At 37.2% G+C, this 23,864-nt stretch overlaps 1 protein-coding gene across 1 annotated transcript in view; it reads left to right on the forward strand.

Annotated features, from left to right (window-relative positions):
* The window catches only part of STK3 (serine/threonine kinase 3), a 207,968-nt gene that overhangs the window by 124,424 nt on the left and 59,680 nt on the right, over nucleotides 1-23,864 (forward strand). The window contains exons 9-10 of the mRNA XM_006753196.1: nucleotides 8,671-8,863; nucleotides 23,336-23,511. Coding sequence (XP_006753259.1) covers nucleotides 8,671-8,863; nucleotides 23,336-23,511 — 369 coding nt within the window. The remainder of the gene's footprint in view (nucleotides 1-8,670; nucleotides 8,864-23,335; nucleotides 23,512-23,864) is intronic.

The following is a 23,864-nucleotide window of genomic DNA, read 5'->3' on the forward strand; positions in this document are numbered from 1 at the left end:
ATTGTGCACATGGGATGTAGGATAATCTTTTGTTCGGAAACTTTTAATATAATGCCAAGAACTTGTGCAGTCTTGCTCCATTGAGCCTCTGAAGTCCTGCCCACACGCCTTCTCACCATTTAGGCTTGTTGTACTGATGAACAAGTCTTTTATGACTCTTAGAGATCCTGAAAGCTTTAATGGAACTTTAAAACATGCCTGTGAACATGCAAAGGCATTAGGATCTATGAAAGCTGAAATTTCTGTTTGATAGGGACAGGTATGTCAAAGACAGCAGCTGAGTAAGCTCTTATGCTGCTTTTGCAGTGAAATAGAAGGACCACCTACTTATAACAATGAAAAGAAAGTTCATTCTTTGTACAGATTTTCAGATACTGCAAATCTTAGTAATTGTTAATTGGTAGATAATTTATTTGCTTTCAGCCTATCAAACATTGAAGCATTGCTTAATAATTATCTGCTTATTAACTAGTTAATTATCTGCTCTAATTACTTAAGAGCAAGTATTTGAAGGAGAACACTTTTGATGTTTTCTCAGTACTTCTGAGCTCAGTTTGGCTTGAATATGGTACTGAGACCAGAGTTAACCAGTTGACCCTACTGTGGGCCTTTCACTTGTAACATAGAAACAGTAGATACTGCAGGGTGTATTGATAACAGGGCAATGGAGTCAATGCTATCTTTTACCATATGTGGAAACAGAATTTGGGTCTTTGCTTTTAGAGAGAGTGTTTTTACTTTAATGATACATAGGGCTCATCCATGCTGTGAAAAATACAAGCAAATGTGCAATAGGACCCTTTGATTTTTGCCTTTTTTTACCTCAATAATTGAAATTCATTTATTGACACAGGCTAGCATCTTAACATAATCAGCAACCCCTGATTTAGTGATGCACAAGGAGAGAAGTAAAAGATTCCTGGCACGGTTTTCCCCGATTTTATGCTCACTTCCTTGAAGTTGCATTGCACATGCTGTGCTGATCTATTTGACTCTTTCATCACAAATTAATAATCATTTTTCAGTGTCTTTATTATACTAGTATGTTGAAGTAGCAAATTTCATTAAGTCATTTTTTCATTACAAATAGTTGGCATTATCTATTTTGTTTTCTGTCGTCATCATTTCAAATTAGAATCTTTTACAATTTTCTCTTTAGAGTCAGTTTGGTCTCTTTAGGTTCATAATATTAGAGTTATCTTTGATCCATTATATTTGAGTGTCCAGCAAGTTTCTAGAATATTTTGATTCTTTCACGATTTCTTTCAGATTTGACTTGTCATTTCTGTTTCTATGTGACCTTTCTTAGTATAGGCACCAATTACTTCAAATCTGTATTTCAGTAACCTTCTGATTCCAGTCTTTTTGTCTCCAGTCTTCTTCTCTAATTCATCCTTTAGTTTCCCAGGTTCCTATCTCTCCTCTGCCAAGCAATTTATGCTGCTTCCCACTGTTTAAAGCACTCTATAAGCTGTAGGACATCCCTTAATGCAACCAAACTTACTGTTTTCATTCTAGCTAGACTATTTCTACCTTTGTGTTTGCTATCTTTTTTTAATCTAGAATGTTATTTATTTATTTTATTTAGCAAGGCAAATATCTTTGCTCTAGAATGTTATTTTTTTTTAATCTACTCTTTTCTGTCTTTCTCCTAGAAATCTTTATCTTAGAAAGATCCAGCTTTCTAAGGGGACTAACGTAATTCTTAGTAGCAAGGGAATCTTAATTCTGTTGTGTCTTGTTTCTACCCATTCTCAGTAACTTGTTTATTTTTTTGTTTTTTAAATATATTTTATTGATTTTTTTACAGAGAGGAAGGGAGAGGGATAGAGAGTTAGAAACATCAGTCAGCTGCCTCCTGCACACCCCCTGCTGGAGATGTGCCCGCAACCAAGGTATGTGCCCTTGACTGGAATCGAACCTGGGACCCCAGTCTGCAGGCCGATGCTCTCTCCACTATGTCAACCGGCCAGGGCAGTAACTTGTTTATTAATTGTTTATCTTTTGGATTGTGAGCTCAAGTTTAGCTGGATTTTGTCTCCGAATGATGTGAGTTCTGGGTTAAAGGATAAGTATGAATCCATGTAGTGAAGGTTTTTGTTTCCATCAGCCCTCGGGATGTTTCGGTACTGGGACTGCTTTAGGTTAATTTCTCATAGGGGTCTATCCACATAGACCATGAGGATAACGTTAGAAAGCCCAAACCCATGCCTGCACATTCTAAAGGGAAGCACCATCACCAGTCCACTCCTCATCTTTACCTCTAGCCCATGTGAGACAGACAAGTTTGCATGTCATCTTCTTCACCTCTGAGTTCATTTTTTTCCTGTTCATCTTTTCACTGAGGATATAGACCTTCAAGAGTCCCAATCTTTAACAGGGGTTTCAGTTCTATGTTAGAGAGAACCCCAAAATGTGTTTCTTGTTCCCCTTTATCCACTAAAACAGATATCCCATCATCACAGGCCCCTAAGGCAGCCCTCAGGTCAGATTTAGTTTATTTTCACTCTGATTCCCAGTTGTTTGGGGCCCGTGGGGATTCCCTCATTATATTAAAAGCTCCGTGATGCATTTATAGCATGTTTGTTATGTTTGCTGTCAGTGCCATCCCTGATTAGCACCTCTAAGAGGTTTTAAGTAATTTGGACAGACTGTAATATTGCTACTTTTTGTATAATTGGCTCACTTATATATCTCACACATTCATTTTTTTCCTGAAAATAATTTTTTCATGCTGTAGCAGAATGCATACTCATTAGAATTGTTTAGTTGAATGAAAGCCATGAAAATCACTGCTCTATACCATTGAGCTTCAACCTTTTTAATCTCATGGCACACATAAACTAATTGCTAAAATTCACAGCACACCAAAAAATGTTATATTTTTTGCCAATCTGACAAAAAAGTAGGTATAATTTTGATTGATTTACAAAAAAATAATAATAGCAAATACTTGCTTTTTTTTGCTCCAAAGTGACTTTTTAAAAAGTCAGGAGCCTATACTTGTATATAAATAAGGATTTCTGGTGCCAAGAATTAACCAGTCAGACACAACCTTATTATGCAACACAACCAGTAAAATACAACTCTGTTATATGACCTATATATTTATGGTTCAAGATAGGGCATTTAACCTGGCTGTCATGGCTCAGTGGTTGAGCATTGACCTATGAACCAGGAGGTCACGGTTCGATTCCCAGTTAAGGCACATGCCTGGGTTGTGGGCTTGGTCCCCATTAGGGAGGCATGTAGGAGGCAGGGGATCAATGATTCTCTCTCATCATTAAAATTTATCTCTCTCTCCCTCTCTGAAATCAATAAAATATATATTATATTTTTAGAAAAGACAGGGCATTCATACCAGATGGCTATTGTTGTGTTGGCTGTTGTCAATTCTAATTTAACAGTCAAAGGGAAAAGAGGTCAGTGCCCCTGACTAAATACCCAGGTATTGCATGTTTTAAAAATTCTTGTGGCACATTGGTTGAAAATTGCTCTCTATACTGATAATGTCCTATTATGTATTATATTGGCAATGCAGATATATTTAATACTATTTCAGGAAGAGAAATAAAATAATAAGAATTTTTTCAAGGAGAAAGATACCTATTTAAGAATAGTTGAACAATCTCAGTGTTGCAAATGACAAATGCTTTCTAAAACATTTGTGTTAATATCCTTAAAATCAGACAAGTAGTAGTTGCCAATCCTTTAAGGTAGTAGGTATTGCAAATGTAAAGACACCTAATATAGTCTCTGATTATTTCTCAGACTGTTGTAGCATAAATCTGTCTTAGCAATGGAGTAGGATTTCCTAATAATGTTTTCAAATATTTGTATTCCATGTGGATTTTATGATTCATAACCTGGATTATCATCAGTACTCTGTTTTGCATTCCTGGCACATGATGACCACTGATTGAAAATGCTATTGTATTCCTTACTGGAATTGGCTGCTTTCTACAGTGGGAAGCATCTGTTCTGCAGACCTTTTTCTATGAAGTATCAACATGTTTTTCTTCTGCTTTTCTTCTGTGAGGAATAACAGAGTACATATAAATGAAATAGCTTTAGAAAAACTTTGTAAATATGTTTTATTATAAAAAGTATCAAATGAAATTTTAACAATAATGTATAATATCAAGTTTTTCAGAATTAATGATTTTCAAAAAGTAGAAAGTGTTGCTGAAGAGTTTTTAATACCATCACCAAATGAGTTTTCTAATTTAATACAATCCAGTTCTCGTTCCATCTGGACTTCATTAATTACTGTTTGAGTGCCATTGTCTCATTAGTGAATTGAGTGCTCACTTTTTTTCATTGCTATTTTTTTTTTTTACTGACAATTTGTAAATTAGATTAGCATCCTTTAGCAAAGTGACTATGCAAGTAAAAATATGCCCTGGCTAGTGTGGCTCAGATTAGAGTGCCACCTTACACACCAAAGGATCTCAGGTTTGATTCCTGGTCAAGGGCACGTACCTGAGTTGCAGGTTCAATCCCCAGTCCCAGATCAGGTGTGTGGGAGTTAACCAATCGATGTATTTCTCACACTGATCTTTCTCTCTCTCTTTCTTTCTTGTCTTCCTCCCTTTACCCCTCCCTCCCTCTCTCTCAAAAATTCAATGGGAAAAAATACATCCTCAAGTGAGGATTTACAAAATAATAATAAACAGTAAAGCAATCATTCCCAACTTGATTCGGTGTTTTTATAATTGTATAGATTATCTAAGTCAATTGTGTGAATCCAGAGGTGCAGACTTCATTATCCCTTTGTATATTCATCTCTAATATAGAACATAGGAAGACTCAAAGTATTATTTCACACCAACCAGATGTTATGTTTCTTGTTAAGTTTAATGGTCACAGCACTGAATCTTATAAGGATAAAAGACAATGACTCACACATATAAAAATAGATTTAGTGTTTTGGGAATAAACTGGTTGTAACCACGATAAAATATTAATCCAACAGTAGATTTTTTAAAAGAACTGATAGAATATCCAACTTTTCCCTCCCTCCCTTATTCACTCACTCCCTCTTCAGTGGGATCTACTGGGAAGAGTAAACCCCAACTTTTTGTAAAATTCGCTTTTTGAACAAGTACAAATTAGTTTACTTATGTATGTTAGTTTCTTCATCTCTTTTTTTATTAAATATTTTTTATTGATTTCAGAGAGGAAGAGAGAGGGAGAGAGAAAAACATTAATGATGAGAGAGAATCATTAATCAGCACCTCCTACATACTACATACTACATACTAGGATTGAACCTGCAACCCGGGCATGTGTCCTGACTGGGAATGGAGTTGTCATTTCCTAGTTTATAGGTCAACGCTCAACCACTTACCCATGCTAGCCTGGCGTTTCTTCATCTCTTAACTTAGCAAAATGAAAAGTACTCTGGCTAACCTGTAATATAAATTAAATTAGACTTGAGAAATTCTGTAGATAACTTAAAAGCCTTATTCAGTTGGAAATTAGATCTTGGGCTTTTGAATTAGAATGACCTGGTTAGAATCCTTGCTCCTCCACTTATTTGTTGTATGACCTTGGATAAATTATTAGACCCATTTAAACTTCACGTGTATTATTTGTACAATGGGGATAATAATATCTCACAGGATTAATAAGAGGGTACAATGGGAGTAGCCTACAATAAATCCTTAACATAGTGTTAATAACTCATTGATGATGACTATTTTTTTTAAAATATATTTTATTGATTTTTTACAGAGAGGAAGGGAGAGAGATAGAGAGAGTTAGAAACATCGATGAGAGAGAAACACTGATCAGCTGCCTCCTGCACATCTCCTACTGGGGATGTGCCCGCAACCCAGGTACATGCCCTTGACCGGAATCGAACCTGGGACCTTTCAGTCTGCAGGCCGACGCTCTATCCACTGAGCCAAACCGGTTTTGGCTGATGATGACTATTTTAATCATTGTTAGATTAATGATTAAATGTAATTCTAGTTAATAGCGTTATTTTCTTCCCAAAGTTTCTTCAGTAGTCATTCTGTATTTTAAAATAATAATTAGGTTTAAATAAAGCCCTACACTAGAACCTTACATGGCATTGTCCTTGGTTCTGTGTTTTAGCACCACCTCAAAGTGAGGGCTTTACCATTTATTTAATAGATTATGTAATTAGACTAAGGCTTTGTACTGGATACCAGGAATATAACTGTTAACAAGATCTGGTTACTGCCCTTATAGATTTTAGAGACTAATGGGAGATTTGGACAAGTCAGGTGTACAGACAACTACAGTTTTGTGTCATAAGTGTATGATCAGCAAAAGCACAAGGTGCTATGGCAGTATAAAAGTATGACACCTAATTCAGTCTCTTGTTTTTGAGCTGAGTAGTTCTATTGTGAGAAAGAAGTTGTACTATAAAGTACCCACTCAAATTTATTTACATATGTTACACACCTAGTCTACTCATCCTTCAAAACCTAGGTTAAAGGCAGCCTCCTCTGTAAGGCTTTCTTCACTTATTAAAGGCAGAGCCAGAGGCCCTATTCTTGATACTCCCGTTGTACTTGCCAGCACTTTTCTTACAGCACTTAGAATACCTTGTAATTACTGATCTCAATGCCTGGTTCATGTCTTAACATGTAAATGTGCAATAAATGTTCATTGAATAAACTAATGAGTGAAAAGATAAATTGATTCATTCATTAAATAAATTTTTTGTCAAATAACTACTGTGTGCCAAGTGTTCTAAGCATTGTGGATTCATCAGTGGAAAAGAAATATTCTGCCTTTATTAACCTTACATTCTAGTGGTGGAGAAACCAGGTTTGGGCTATAAAGAATCGACAAGGATAAAGAATGATGGAGACTTCAATTTTAGATTGGTGGTCAGAAAAGCTGCACTATGGCAGTAACATCTAAGGAGAGACTTGATTGAAGTAAAGGATCAAGCTGGTGTGGAAGGGTATTCCGGGCTGAGAGACAAGCCAACTTAAAAGCTGGAGGAGGAACATGCGTAGAATGCTCAAGAAACAGCAAACAAGGCCAGCATGGCTGGAACTTGATGAGTGAGAAGGAATGTGATAGGAGATGGGGTTGGCAGATATTACGGGGCCAGATCACATTTGGCTATGACAGAGATTTTGGATATTATTCTAAGTGTGATGGGAAGCCAAGTGCAGTGTTTTGAGCAGGAGAGTAACACGATGTGATTTGTCTTTTGAAAGGATCAATCTGCCTTTTGTGTGGGAGACTGAAGAGGGCAAGAGTTGGAAGCAGTGAAAACTGTTAGGAGGCTGTTTTAATAAGCCAAATGGGAGAAGATCGTGGCTTTGAGTAGGAATGACCAAATAATTTGTATGGCTCTCTGGGAATAGGAGCTGGTGACATAGCCGTTAAAATTGTAAGCCTGTGCCTCTTAAGCATGCAAGTAGGTCAGAATTTAAATGTAACTAAGTGCATGTATTTAGTGAAATAATGGACTAAAATGAAGGAACTAGTTTTTTAGTTCAAGTTCTAAGGTTTTTATTTTGTTTTGTTTTCAGCTCTACTAAATAGGTGTGTGGCCTTGGGAAAATCTCTTACTTTCTGTGGGCCTCAGTTTTTTTCAGATATAAAATGAAAGTTTGAATTATTAAAGGTCCCTGATTTTATAATTATATGAAAAAGTAAATATGTAATGTTTCCTGTATAATGGGATACTGAATGAAACACTTGAGTAAAGTCAGAAGTACTGTAAGGCATTCTTATCTATATGATACTTATGTTTATAAAGGATTTTACACAGTTACAATATGAGATCATAAATTTAAATGTAAAAGTGAATAATGCAGAGTATAAATTCTACAGAAGGTTGGAAAAGAAGGTAGTTAGTAAAGACTGAATTAGCAATGAAGGTAATACATACTTGATCTGAGACTAGGTATGATTTAGTTAAAATGAATAGAGAAGAAAGAATTCTGGGTAGAGAAGGAGGCATGAGCAGAGAGGGAGACAGAATGAGCACAGCATGATAGGAGTTTTTGGCAGCTAGGGACTCAGGTTGAACTTTGGGAAAATAGGACTCATAGTGAGAGAAAGTAGAATAGAAGTTACCAGGTATTGGGGGAAGGGCAGACTGGGGAGTTATTTTTTAAAGGGTACAGAGTTTCTCTTTGGTATGATGAAAAAGTTCTGGGTGAAGTGAAATTGGTATAGGTGATGATTGCACAACACTATGAATGTACTCATTGTCACAGAACTATATACTGAAAAATGATTAAAATGTTAAATTTTATGTTATGTATATTTATCACAATTTTTTAAAAAGCTAATTGCCTTTGTATAAGGTTATAAATTTTATTATAGCTGTTATAATAAGTGTCAACATGTTGTCTTTAATGTGCTCTCTTTAATTTGTTTATTTTGTCACTATATTCTTTGCTATGCATTTGTTGATAATTTACATATTTCGACCCTTATTTTAAAAATAGCTAGCAGCCTTCTATTTCATCAATTTCTATTGAGTTAGCTTTAATTACATAAAGCTTTAGGTTCTTTTGGATAACTTTGACTCTTATGATAACATTTGTATGTGTATCCTTATATTAAAATTAGTAGTAATGGTATTTTTCATGATTAAAAATATGTTGAGAATTAAGAAATCCAGCTGTCTTAGAAAAGCCTTCCTTCACTGCAGTGTTTTCCTTGCAGGATGAAGATGAGCTGGACTCCCACACCATGGTGAAGACCAGTTCGGAAAGTGTGGGCACCATGAGGGCCACAAGCACCATGAGTGAAGGGGCGCAGACCATGATAGAGCATAACAGCACGATGTTAGAGTCTGACCTGGGGACCATGGTGATAAACAGTGAGGACGAAGAAGAAGAAGATGGAACTATGAAAAGTATGTGGCTTTTTCCCATTGAGTATTCATTTTCTATTTTGAAAGTATACGTCCATAGAAACCAGGATAGTTCTGTATTACTTTTTATAGCCAGCATGGAAATTTTTGTTTCTTTGCTTTATTTAACATTAGTAAATTTTAAAAATAATTTTGTTAAGATAGCAGAAAGCAGCACATCTCTAGTTTAGGATTATGGAACTTTTTTGTTGAAGAATGCTTACCCATAACAAAATTTAATTTATATGGTGTTTTACAGATAAAAGATAGTGTTTTTATTTACTTTTCCAATAAAAAAAAGTGAATCAAAAATTCTGTTCCAGTAAATACAACATAATATTATTTTCTGTTGCCTAAATGATCAGTTAAACTGCACAGTGACACAGGGGTGCAAGTTAGAGGAAATAGGGCCAATGTGGGACAAAAAGAAACATTAGAAATAAGGCTCAAGCGACAGGGATATTCATGCATGAAATTCAGTTCAGTGCATATTTACTACGGCTTGTCATGTGTGAGACACAGTGCCAGGGATGCTGCAGGGGCTAAAATGACGATGAAAACATTCTCTCTGATGCCTGTTACTTCCAGAGCGGTGAAGACAAAGTCTCACAGACTGGCACTTCTTTATATTGATGTGTGTGTGTGTGTGTGTGTGTGTGTGTTTGCCATATAGTTAACCATGGGAGGTGGGGGGTAATGAATTTTCTATATCCCACAACTGGTGGGTCTTCTGAGACTTTGCTCTGGAAAGCAGCCTAAGACCTGGGTTTCCTGAAATTCCTAGCCAGGCTTCTGATTGGGAGTGCCCTGGCCGGTGGCTGAGCTGGTTGGAGCTTAGTCTTGTATACCAAAAAAAGGCTACGGGTTCAATTTCCAGTCAGGGCACATGGCATATGAAATTACAAACCTGTTTTCCTTACTTCTGGAAAAGTGTGTTGATTTGACTCTAGGAAGCAAAATTATTAAAAGATCTTTTGAAGGTAAGTGGGCAAAAGTGACAAAAAATATTTAGAATTTGATCTGTTTTTTAAAAAATGGAATGGGAGTGCACTTTCCCTTTCCACTGAGGAGTCTCCTGACTGAGCTGAAACACCAAAGGTGTCTCCCAGAGCAGAGTGGAGCAGACGCATAGTGCTGAGCAGACCAGCAGAGCTGTCAGCTGGAGAGGGTCCTGCCCCCAGGGCCTCCTGGCCCCAGGGCTGCTCTATAGTCATGCTGTTTTCACTGCCTTGCTATATTCCTGCATAGTTTCCTTCACCACCCCCAAACTTGCGGATTCTTGTTGGTGTTGAATTGGTGCCAATGACCATTGGTTGATAAATCTAAAAAATGTATTTTTATAAAACCAATAGCTAACACTTTATAAAATATTAATATCTTTCCTTCTAAAACAAATGGCATGGACCTGGGGGCATGTCCCAAGAAGAGCTCTCCAAATCTGTTTTTAGCAGTGACAGCATTACTTCTGTACTCCCCTCCCATTCTTCCCATTCACATCTCTCTCAGGCCTCCTCATTATCCATCTATGAGCAGGATTCAGCTGGGTAACCAAGATCTTTCACAATCTGGCAACAGCAAGTATTTACACAGAGATCTCTACGTTATCCAGATTGGTGAGTGTCAGGGAGAATTATGAATGGTTAGCAGTGGGTATAAGTAGATTGATTGTCTTTAAGTAAATCAACATTTAAGAGTTTTTGTCCTGAAAGAGAGTAGATTAGGCTCAGGTCAAGGTATCCATAGTCATCAATTGATGAGATAGTAGAGGTTATTTCTTTGTGGGTGACTCTGGGAAAGCAGTCATTTCAGCAAAGAGAAGACCGGGGCCTTTTACCTGTTCAGCTCAGATCTACGCAGCTCTGTCTCTGTGGTATGGTTTCTGGTCTCAGAGCGCGGGGCTGGATTGGGAGCTGCAGTTGCGCTGAGAGGACTATCTTTGGTTGGTTTCAGATGAAGCGCCACACTCTCCAGTAAGGTTACAAGCTAGTTTCACTCTCTTCCTTCTATCCTTACCACCTCTACCCTATTGGTCTTCTTTTCTCCCTCTCTGGCAAATGTGACCATGGACCAATCTATTTGTCCATCTCCTGTGCATCTTCACTGTGGCTGCTGAGTGCCCATGGAGACATTCTCACATGTGTACAGATGGCGACCACCAGTTCTTGGCCTTCACTCACCCCCATTTGGGCCCTCAGAATGTTCCTGCAGGCCTATGTCTCTCTGCTCAGCTCTTTCCCATACTACACAGTAGCTGCTTTAGACCTTCACTAAATCGCTCCCTGCCACCTCTCCTCTCAGTTTCAGTAGATAACCTTGCTTCCTACTTACAGGAAAAACTGAAACGTTATCACGTGAGAGTTAGAGAAGCTGTGCAGGTGTTTCAAACATGGACTTTGGAGTAAGATAGGAAAATTAGTCGTTCTTAACCTCTCTTTTTCTTCACCCCATCATTGAATCAACATCAAGTCTCATGCTTCCTAATTGATCCCCTGCCTCCAGTCTTAGTCCCCTACCCTATACAGATCTCATCATTTCTTTTTTGCTTTTGGCCCTCTGGTGACTCCCCATTGCTCTTAGTGTAGAGCCCAAAATGGGTTAAAAGGCAGTATATTCTCTGCTCTCTGTTTACCTTTCTGTTCTCAGGTCTCTCTATTCTTCTAGCTCCTCAGCTCTTAAAATGCTCATCCTTACCTTTGGGATTTTATGTGCCCAAATCCCTCTATTTTGCACTGCCCGGGACCTCCCTTTGTTTAGATTCCTGCTTCCTTGGCTAATTCTCAGGCTCAGTTAACACATTAAGCGCCCTGTGACACTATACTTCCCGTCCAGAAGACAAAACAGGCTGGCGCTTAACGTGTTAAGAGGTTTGCTTCCTCTACTGACCCAGGTTAGGGATGGGTGCCCCTCCCATAGGCAACCATCTCACTTCATGCTTTTACTCTGAATAGCAATTGTCACACTGTATTATAATTCCCTATTTCTGTATGATTACTTGTTTATTCCCCACTGTATTCCCAGTGCTTAATACAATACCTCGCACAGTAGTAAGAGTTCATTAAATATTTTCTGAACAAATGATGTGGTGTAGTGGAAAGAGCCAGGGATTTAAAGTCAGACCACTTTTAGTTGTGTGTGACTTAATGTTTTCTCAGGTTCAGTGATGTATATTTGTCTGCGTATGTAAGTGTGGATTAATTTAGGTAAATACATTTAGCACCTAGTAGCGTGCTTTAAATACAGCAGGTTAATAAAGATTAATCTTTACCTGTTACCCTGTCAGTTTGTCCTTCCAACAACTTGGAAAGCTGGAGCATCTAGAGAGCCAGTTCTGCTTCCCACACAGCCAGGGAGTGCTGCTCCTCCTGGGACTGGAGACCCGAGCCCGTGAACAGCTCTGTTCCTTTCCCAAGGCAAACTCTTGCTCCAGCCTTTCCCTGCCTCCTGCAACACCTTGCTCTTTATTCAGTCAGATAGCCAGGGGGACTCTAGAGACATTGGTGATCTCTAGAATGAACAGATTAGCACAAGCATCAATATGAACGATTTGAATGGCATGGTAAAGACACTCAGCTGATCTGTCGTCTCCCGAAATGCTCAGTCGTGTGTATTGTGGTAAGTTGCAGGTGGGAGAACTATTATATTTCACTGTTTGTGAAATTTGAAATCTCTGAGAAAATGGGTAAAGTGTCATGGAAGCATGAAAGAGTAATTTAAATTTTATTTTACTTTTTTTTTTTTTAGAAAAGAGAAAGAGGTGAATTTCTCAAATTATAACTGCCTGTAAATGAGCATCTAGTGTGGACCAAACATTATTTTCAGGACTTATCATACATAGTTTTATTGACTCCTCACAAGGACCCTGTAAAGTAGGATTGTCACTACCATTCACCACTGAGGAAATTGAGACTTGGGAATGATAAATGACTTATTCAGGGTTTCAGAGCAAGTCAGTGGTGAAACAAGAACATCTGTGAGTTCTTTAGGAAAAAAGACCTGGATCATTATGAGCTGACTTAGTTTCGTGGAAACAAATCAGATCAGAGTAATATAATTGCCTTTTTTTGACAGCATCACTAAACTTGTACATTAGAGAAAATGTAGGGTTTGGACTTCATGTTTTAGGATTTAGGAAAAGTATTTGACAAGGTATTTGATGATATCCTTGTGGACACTCTGTAATATGACCTGGTTGGTGGTTCTGAGGGTTGAACGGTTATACCCAAATGGGCTTGTGTCAGTCAGGGATTATTAGAGGAAACAGAAACTACTCTAGGTATTTTAAACATACAGATTTAAGTCAGAAGTGTGCACATTAATAAATCAATGGAGAGGTTGGAGGCAGTTGGAGGCAAGGGCTGTGTAAGCTAGGCCTCCAGGAGTCCAAAGTGACCTTCAATGCAGCTACTACTGGTATGATCAGGACAATGAATCCAGAGGCTACCATTGGCACTGCTGAGGTCAGTAAACCAGAATGCTCTCACTCCCTGTGGCTGTGCAGGGATTAGAGAGCTACCACTGCCAAGGCAGCCACCCCTTAGCACTTGGGAGGCTGGTGACTAGATGCCGGAATGCTGCTGTTAATAAAAAGAAACGCCACGTCTTCATAGCTGTGCGTGGCAGAGGAAATACTGAGGCAGCAGCCTCATGGCCTCTGCCTCCTTTCTTGCTTTCCTGGTTGTGGAAAAAGTGTACTTATCCAGGGTAAGGTGCAAGGAGTTCTGGGAAATGCAGTGCTGAGATTCCCAGCCTCTACAAGCAGGCTCGCCAGAGAGAGTGGCACAGTGTTAAGTAATAAATTGTCAACCAGAAGAATTCTCACTGTGTGCTGTAGGGGTAAGGCCTCCACCCTGACTGGGTTAGCATTTTCTATAGAAACTTGATGAAGCTATAGACTGAAAGCCCATTAGAACTGCAAGTGACATGAAGTGGAGCAGAATGAAAATAGCTTCTGAAATGGAATCAGGATCTGAAGAGATCTCCAGGCTGGAGCAGTGAACTTGATTTATAAGATAAACCCTGGTTTTGGATCCATGAACTCACCTCACAAATGCACACCATAGCAGTAGCCCCTTGGAGATGCTGGCTCTGTAGACCAGAGCAAGACCTTGGCATCTCTTCATAAAAAAAAAAAATCAAAACAACTCTGTAAGTACTTCTGAGGTGGAGCTAGGACTGATAACAACTTTTTAGAACAAGGAAATAAGCAACTTTCCTCAGTGCCTAGAACTCACCTGGAGTTCTAGAAAGGATGGAGACAATGGAGCACAGTTAGCAGAGGGCAAGCTGGCTGGTGAACAGGTGGAGACCATGTACTATTAAGAATGGGTGGAGGAATAACTGGTCATGTTTAGGTTTTATATTTTTACTGATACTAACCTTTGGTAAATGTGTTTAGCAATGATTAGATATTGGGTTAAATAATTTTGATGGAATACATATTTTAAAATATCTTCTTTGTATATGCCTATAACTGATTTTTTTTAATATCACAGTTTATTGTTTCATTTTGGACAGTTTCATTTAATTAATAATAGAAGGCAAATTAAGATCTGCTTTAGATTTTTAGGAATTTATTCTGGAAATAGATTCTAGGTTGATTTAAAAGGGTTTAGGAGAAATGAGCAAGAAGAGAAGACTACCCGTTAGGTGTCCCTGCTCCTTAGTTCATCTAATGTCCCTGGACAAAATTGTAAGTACAAGACCATTTGTTCTGAACAACATCTTTCATGTCCCATTCTGTGCTTAGTAACATCTCTCCCCGCTCTGGTTCAGTCCTTTTCCCCCTCCTTTCTCCCAAAATCTATTTCAGAAAAGGATCCGATATGCAGATGTAAAGTGCTTAATAATGTTTAATATTCACGAAATATTTACATTTTTTTTCCAAAAGTTATAAACCTTTGAGCCAAAGAAGTAAATCATTAAGGATAGAACTTGAAATGCCAAGAAACAACCAGGAGAGCTGGGTGTGTGGGGGCATCACTTTCCCATTCCTCCAGAGCTCTTACTATTCTTTCATGAAAAACTGTTGTGTGTGTCTTTGACGTTAATCTTGCCCACAGCACAGCAGTAAAGGTGAGAACAGTAAACTACAGGTCTCACTTGCAGCTGGGTACAAATACCCAGAGTATTACTGGGCAGTTAGAAACCCTTCATTTCCTCTACAGAGGTATGATGTGTGGCCACAGTGGTTCGGAGTCACTTGTGGGTACTGAATATGGTCTGCACCTCCGTATTCTCTTGTCTGTGGAATGTTTAATGATGTTTTGACCCAGCTTGGGCCTGTAAGTGTAGATATTTTGGTCTGAGGATACCTAGCACAGAGCATGGAAAGTATGTAAATTTTAGTCTTCCTTGTACAAATGAAACTTTGTCTTTCTTGTAAAGATCTCTGAAGAAAGGGTTTCCAGAGACACACAGTTGCTGTTATAATGCTCATTACTCGTACAGGAAATCATTCCTTTTATTTAACTAAAATCCTTGGGCTTAAATTTGTCTGTTTCCCTTTATTCTTCTCTCATTGGAAATGGAAAACAGCTGGTCACTATTTTCTGTTCAAGAACCCTTCGGATATACTTGTATACTTGTTAAATTATATACTGAGACTTTTCCCGGCTGAACAATTTCAGTCCCTTTAACCTTTGGACAGGTATTATTTTCTAAGCTTTTAATCTTCTTTTTGAATAGCCTCTGGATCTTCTCCATGTTGTCTGTCCTCCTTTGTTTTAAAGTACAGTCTAAGAAGTTAAGAAAAACCTGATGTCAGCAGCTTCTGTATTAACATTCTATTTTATGTGTGTGTGTGTGTGTGTGTGTGTGTGTGTATTTGTATGTAATGTGTGTGTGTGTGTGTGTGTGTGTGTGTGTTAGTTATCCTCTTGGCAACAAATTAAAAGACAAATTTCCAAGATCATTAATCAGGTGGATCACCCACATCTTAAAATATTTTTAGTAGAAGAAATTAGATAATATTCATAAATCCCTTTGATGTCTAAATATATTATGCTAAAGTTATGATTGTTATTTCATTCAAAAATTTGTCAAAAGCATGCTAAGAAATTAAAAATTAAACAAATTATATTTTGTTAAAGTATTTTAAAAATTCCTTTATATATTTGAATTTTGATGAAGACTTTCCACCTGTTTAGATGATGTTCAGATTAAGAAAGTTAATAATTATAGGTGGACTGGCATATTTTCTAAAGGCATTATATTCACACAATTTAGTCTTCCTTGTATATGTTTTGGGAATGTGTGAAGGAAGGGAAAACGCTATTTTTGCATGGTGTTTATTTAATTTTTTTTGCTAATGGGTTTTTAGTTCCACAACAAGTGGTTGAAAGAATTAGGGACAAAATTGAGAGACAAGGTAATTTTGAACATTATATTTATGATTAAAATAAAAATATTTGTATAAGTAGGGTCAGAATTCAGCTGCAGCTGGAGAAATTGATGTCAATTTTTGTGATTATTCTTTTTCTGTTAAAAAAAAAAAGTATTTGCCATAGCAACCACAATCACATATGACAGTGGTTGCTATCTTGAGATATTCTGCTTCACTCACCTGTCGAAAAGCTAATATTTCTTCTTTTTTTTCCTTTAAAAAAATAAATTTTAAGTCAGAAACATCCTCTCTGTCCTACTCCTATGAACATGCATCCATCTCCCTGAAAGCTTGACTGCACACTGTGGGCATGTGCTGAATATTGTGTTGTTAAATATTACTGCACAATTCCAGCTGCCCCCTCCCATTAACTTTCCAAACAAATGTTACCTACTTTCCTCTTTAGAAATTTTTTAAAAAAATGATTTTTATGTTCTTCATGTATAGCAAAGATATACTATAAAATTTAATACTCAGTTTTAAATTAAATAATGAAAAATATTTGGAGGTACAAGCCCATACATTTGAATAAAAAAATTAGGTGTTCTAGTCCTAGCTGGTGTGGCTCAGTGGAAAAAATTAGGTGTTCTAAATCATCCAAAAAGAAAAATCTAATGTAATAGGCTGCTACCTTTTGTTTAAGTTGATTTTCACACTTTTGTTATTTTTAAATAATAAAATGTTTATTTCTAACCTAGGAATGGCTTATTTTCCAAGTTTTTTTTTTACTATAGAACCCAACAGGCATTTTACCAGAAGTTTTTAGGTCAGTCTGTAAAAGACTCTTAAAACCATAATAAATCTGAAATATATATATATATATGTGTGTGTGTGTGTGTGTGTGTGTATGTATATGTGTGTGTGTATGTGTGTATGTGTGTATGTGTGTATAAAGCCTAAGCGACTGACCAACCAAATGACCTGTCAATCAGTCGCTATGACATGCACTGACCACCAGGGGGCAGATGCTCAATGCAGGAGCTTCCCCCTGGTGGTCAGTGTGCTCCCACAGCCAACCTCCCACAGCCTCTTGCTCCAGCTGGCCAACCTCTCACGGCCCCTCCCCCTGGCCAGCCAACCTCCTGCTGCCCCTTTCCCTGGTCAGCTGCCCCCCCCCCCTAATAGGCCTCGATCACCAGCCAGGCCAAGGGACCCCCACTCATGCACAAATTTGTGCACTGGGCCTCTAGTGTAATAATAATTAAACTATTATATAACAGTGGAGTTCAAGTTTCAGATTGGGTTATTCCTGTAGCAAAACTGAGGATTACTGCTCCTACCCATTCCTGCATCCTTCACTTGGGAGTAAAAATTTTTCAATTGGGGATGAATTTAGCTATCTGTACCAGAAAATCCAAATAACAGTGGTTAAACAAATTTCTCATTTAACAAGAAATCCAACAGCACAGTGTCCTGCATTGGTAGAGTGATTTCATAATGTCAGAAATCCTTTTTTTCACATCATCTTTAGGGCATTATTCTCATTGTCATCCTGATTGCAGAATAACTGCCAGATGTTCAGCCATTAAATCTGCATTCCAGGCAAGAGGAAAGAGCAAGAAGAAATGGCTGGTACCTATGTCAAGAAAATAGAGCTTCCCTGGAAACCCTCATCTCATAGGCCCCAATTCTGATACAGGGCCACTCCTCCCTACAAAGAAACACCTGTCACCTCAAGGGAGGGAGGGCCTGTAGAGGATATGTAGGCTTTTACTTTGAGACACTAGGACACTAATGGTGGCTCGTATGCCCTGGGTAGCTCCTGATGGGGTAGGGTTGGGAGCAGCACAGGACTCTTGGGGTGCAAGAGTAGATTCCTGGGATAAAATTCCTTAGCAATTTACTTTTCGCTTTAGTCAGTCCAGGGATTGGTTTGCCTCTTCCCTTTCTGTTGCCACTACTAACTTCCGATTGGACTTTTGTATCTCTGACTCATTGCAGAGAAGAATACTATTTTCAATACTTTCCCTGTCTCTCAAGGAAATAGCTACTCAGCCTGTCTTACTTTTTGTTGTAAGGATTTTTATAAAATATTAAAGCTTTTCCCCATTTTATTCTCTGTAGTGGAAAAGTAACTTTTGAGATTTTATTTCTTTCCTTCTCCTTTTCTGTGCATGCTGCTGCTCTTAAAATATAAGCCATATTAGAGTTGCTGCTCTATAAGTGTGCGTTTCCAGTAGGAAAACGTTAGTCTTCCATTTTCTCAGACACAGGGTCTGAATTAAGTCATTGGTAAATCAAAAGACCCCTGTTTCATTATAGCACCAGGGTTATTAGTAAAGATTCGGGGCGAAACGTTCCCTATCCCCTGGTTGAGGAGAAAACAGAGAAGACTATAAATGGAGTCTGCAGTGCTGACTGGAGGGAGAGGTAATAAGAGTAGTGCAGGCCTGGCCAGGGAAGTGGGTGGGGGAGGAAGATTTGGGAAGGGGCAGTGGTCAAGGGACTGCTGTTTTCTTCAATGGAGTAGTAGTGCCAAAATGTGCTTTTGGTTATTTTGTTTTTACCAAAGCACCTACATAAGCTAAATTTATTTTTTAAAGAATACTATATAGAAATTTGCTTCAATAAAACATTTTCTATACTTTTGTCAAATGCAGTTGATAATGGTGAAATTTATGGGTTTCTTTCACAAGAGTTATTTCCCAAAGAAACCTTTTATACTCTCCTCTCTGGTTTTGAGTTTACTGTATAAACATTGATAACCCTCGTTGTTCTAAATGTTAAAATTTTTAATTACTTTTTAGAATATATTTTTATTGATTTCAAAGAGGAAGGGAGAAGAAGGAGAGAGAGATAGAAACATCAATGATGAGAGAGAATCATTGATTGGCTGCCACCTGCATGCCCCCTACTGGGGAGTGAGCCCACAACCCAGGCATGTGCCCTTGACCGGAATTGAACCCAGTACCCTTCAGTCTGCAGGCTGATACTCTATCCACTGAGCCAAACCAGCTAGGGCAATATTAAAATTTTTATATTTCTTTATACGTGTTACCCATCTTAAGACTAGCTGATTAAAATAAGAACTTACAACCCAAATAAATATGCAATTTTATTACAAAATTACTCTTTAAAAAAAGAATAACAAGCAAAGGCTTCCTTTAAGGGATTATCTCCCCCCTCTCTCTCCATGATTTGATTTGCTCAGTTATTTTATAGAAAACTCTATTGAGCTACACTTATAATATTTTATTATTTATTTTCATTAAAAGGTCAGAGGTGGAGACTAATTGAGGTTAAATTCCTGGACTCTGTTATGGAATAAAAGGTTGCTATAAGAACTAAATTTAAATTCTGAAGATAAAAATCTTTTGTAATGATGAAGCCCAGAGATATATCAAGGGTTCTTAAAATCTGTTGAAATGTTAATGGAATGTATGTGTCCAGTCCAAATGTCAGTAATGTAACCTTGTCAAATTAATCAGTTCCTTTTTTTTTTTAAGCAATAGGAGATTTTAGGGAAGAAAGTTAAAGATAAAAGATCAGAAACACAAAATCTTTATGTAATATTTATTGATCATTAAAATATCATACTTTCTCTCCTATATATTGCATTCTTTTGTAACATTACTAGTAAAGTCTGGACTGATAGGGAATCTAAAGGCAGCATTGGCTGATATCTTGTTAAACTCCCTAAGGAGTTCTTTTTTCACCAGTTTTATATGCGTGGGATATGAGAGTCTTCTGAGTTCTGAAGGTTTACTACAAATATTGGTGTCCCATTCTATCCTAATTTTGATGGAATGTGTCTTTTCAGAGGGTATCATTTGGGTCCCAGATGTTTTGTCATACTTATTGTTAAGTCTTCTAAAGCCTGAACAGCTCTAATTGAAGAATGAGTCTTCAGAAGAATAGTTGTATTTTTGTTTTGCTGTTTTTTCACTAATACATGCATATTCTAAATGTCAGATTTCTTCTGACTCTACTGAGACAGATCATTCTAAAATTTTGGTAGTTATATGATTTTTAAAATTTATTGTGCCGGTACACAGTTGCTAGTAATGAAATACTAGTAGCCTCCTTTAATTCATAAGTAATGATGTTGAGGCTATTCAGGGTCTTTTTTCCATATAAATTTTTGGAGTATTCTAGGTCTTGTGTAGGGATTGTGTAGCAATTGTGAGAAAAAATAACAAAGAAGGAGGGATCACAATTCCAGGTATCAAATTATACTACAAAGCCATTGTAATAAAAAAAAGCCTGGTACTGGCACAAGGATAGATATATAGATGAATGGAACAGGACAGAGAATCCAGAAGTCAACCCAAGCCATTACACTCAATTAATATTTGAAAAAGGAGGCAAGAACATTCAATGGAGTAAAGATAGTTGCTTCAATAAATGGTGTTGGGAAATCAGACAGATACATGCAAAAAAATAATAATAAAACTAGACCACCAACTCACACCATACACAAGAATAAAGTCAACATGGATAAAAGACTTAAGTATAAAACCATAAAAATCCTAGAAGAAACCACAGGCAGCAAAGTCTCAGACATCTCTCATAGCAATATATTTGCTGTTACATCTCTGAGGGCAAGGAAAACAAAGGAGAAAATAAACAAAATAAAAAGCTGTCCACAGCAAAAGGAAAGGGAGCCCACTGTATGGGAGGACATATTTGTCAGTGATACATGTGATAAGTGGTTAATTTCCAAAATATATAAGGAACTCATACAACTTAACAAAAGGAAGACAAATAATCTATTTAAAAATGGGCAAAGGACCTAAATAGACACTTTTCCAAAGAGGATATACTGACAGCCAAGAGACATATCAAAGTCACTAATCATCAGAGAGATGCAAATTGAAACTAGAGTGAGGTGTCACCTCACACCTGTCAGAATGGCTACCATCAACAAATGACAAGTGCTGGCTAGGATGTGGAGAAAAGAGAACCCTAGTATGTTGTTGGTGGGAATGCAGACTGGTGCAGCCATTATGGAAAACAGTTTGGAGTTTCCTCAAAAAATTTAAGAATGGAACTGCCATTTACCTAGTGATCCACTTCTAGGAATATATCCTAAGAATCTCAAAACACCAATCAGAAAGAATCTATGTAGCCCTATGTCCATAGCAACACAATTGACAATAGCTAAGATCTGGAAATAGCCCAAGTGCCCATCAGTAGATGAGTGGATAAAAAGCTATGTTATATTTACACACTGGAATAATATGCAGCTGTAAAAAAAAAAAAAAAGGATCTTATTAGCCTCTCCTCATGGTCATTGATGTTGAACATCTGTGTGTAGTAAGAACTACTCCCTCTTTTATTTTAATTTAAAGAATTCCAGACTTGCTGATTCACCACTTAGAGCAGGTATCAATTCAGTTTCATTCCATATTTCTAAAGAGTAAACATAAAGATTTTTTAGCATTGTGTTCTTTTGAACAAAATTACTTTAAAAGCCAACAGTGTTACTTAGTTGTCATACCAGTAACTAGTTTTAAGTTGCATTAGTACTATTGCAAATGCATTCTAGATGGAGAGATCATTATTAGCAATATTACATCTGATGTTAGAAGACCATGGAGAGTCTGCATTGTCAATATAGGCAAGTAAGATGATGATGAATCTAAAAAACATGTCATATGAAAGGAACTAGGGATGTTTCACCTGAAAAACAGTCAAGCAAGACAGGAGCCATTACCTGCATTTTCAAATATTTGATGTACTTGTATATAAAAGAGGAATTTACTTGGAACATGAGTGTAAATTATAGAAGGACATATTTCAAGTTCACATTTAAAAAAATACTTTCTGTAACTTAGAGTTGCCAAACATGCTTCTTTGTGGGGAGGTGTGCTACCCATGGCAGGAAACGTTTAAGAAGGTAGATAACTTACCTCGGGAGAACTGTATAGGAAGTGTCTTTGTGGGAGTGTCTGGGACCTTCTTTTGGAACTCCAGGGCTTTACGGAATCCGGTTTGAAAACCACTGATCAAGACCATACCAGCTAGATTTAAAAATCTAGTTATTCCAAATGTTTATTTTTCACTCTAACCGTTCAGTGTAGAAAATGAGCCATTGAAAAGTTCTAAGCAGAAGGATGACATGGTTTGATTTGCATTTAGAAAGGTCACTGTGTTATCAGTATGAAACTAAAATTAAAACTGCGTGAATCAGTGAGACCAGCATGGAGGTTGCTGCAATGACCAAAGCAAGAAATGATTAGAAGCTAAACTAGGAAGGTAGCAATGTTGGCCAGAGAAAAAAAAGGTTAGGTTTAAACAATTGTATTGAGAAGTAGAATTTAAAAGACTCAATGATCAGTGTGGTATGATGGGAAGAAAGGAATCTGGGTTATTTCTCAGCTTAATCACTTTGGGCATTGAGTAAATAATGTTGACTTGGTTAGGTGAGCAGCGAGCTGGGAGTGAAAGACCTTGAATGTAGCTTTAGAACTGGTAAGTGTGTGGAAACTACCTCAGATCCAGTTGTCTATTAGTAAGAGTAAGTAGTGGGCAAGTTGGGTGTAGAAGTTAGGAGGCAGATCTGGGCTGGAGAAGTAGAGTTGGGGTTCATAGATATAATATGACTGGGGAGGCCATGGGAGTCCAGGAGGAGGTAGGATTAGCCAGAAGGACCATGAGGAAGTGAAGAGGTACAAGAGGAGCCGGGGTAAGTCCTTATTACTTCTAGTAGCTTGTGGTGCACAATGACAATAATAATTCAGGTTTAGCTATTTAAATAAAACAGGGTTTTAAAATGTTCTTTCTATGACAGATTTCAAATACATCTGCAATGATTTTAAACAAAGTTATGGTTAAGATCTGCCAAAATTCTGAAATGTTTCCACAATCTAAGAATATCGTGGATAAAACAAAATTTTTTTAAAAAAGGATATTGTGGATCTCTGCCTAATCATTGGTTGAACTTTTATTTCAACCAATGGATATGTTTGTTTTTTTCATTCTCATTTTATTTTATTTTACTTTGTTCTTCATTAAATTGACTGTGTTGGTCTTAAATATGACCAGTGAAAATCCATTATATTGCTCAGTAAAAAGTTATACTTCACTAGAAAGCATACTTCTTTAAATGTGAGCACTTATACTCACTCTCTCATGTTATTTGTTTACCTAAGGAAATGCAACTTCACCACAAGTACAAAGACCGTCTTTCATGGACTACTTTGATAAACAGGACTTCAAGAATAAGAGTCATGAAAACTGTAATCAGAACATGCATGAACCCTTCCCTATGTCCAAAAATGTTTTCCCTGATAACTGGAAAGTTCCTCAAGATGGAGACTTCGACTTTGTAAGTACATTTTAATTCTCTCATTTATATTTTCTCCTTCTTTATTTATTGTCAGATTGTGAACCATAGTATTGCATATGTATAAAATTATATAGACTATATATTAATATTCAACATATAGTCATAAATGTGAGTAGGGGAATGGTACAGTTGTAGTTTTCTTGTAGAAATGTACTTGCAGAGAAATGTAAATAATTGATTACAGTTAAATAACTCATAGCCCACATTTAGAGAATTATTTAGGACTCTTTAAAATTAAAATGACAACTATTTCAAAAGATGTTTCTAATATTGCAAATATGAGATACTTCTGACAGTAAATTCGGTTTCCAAAACAAGTGATCTAACATTTA

This window comes from Myotis davidii, unplaced genomic scaffold (genome assembly GCF_000327345.1).
Source record: "Myotis davidii unplaced genomic scaffold, ASM32734v1 scaffold390, whole genome shotgun sequence".
NCBI classification, from domain to species: domain Eukaryota; kingdom Metazoa; phylum Chordata; class Mammalia; order Chiroptera; family Vespertilionidae; genus Myotis; species Myotis davidii.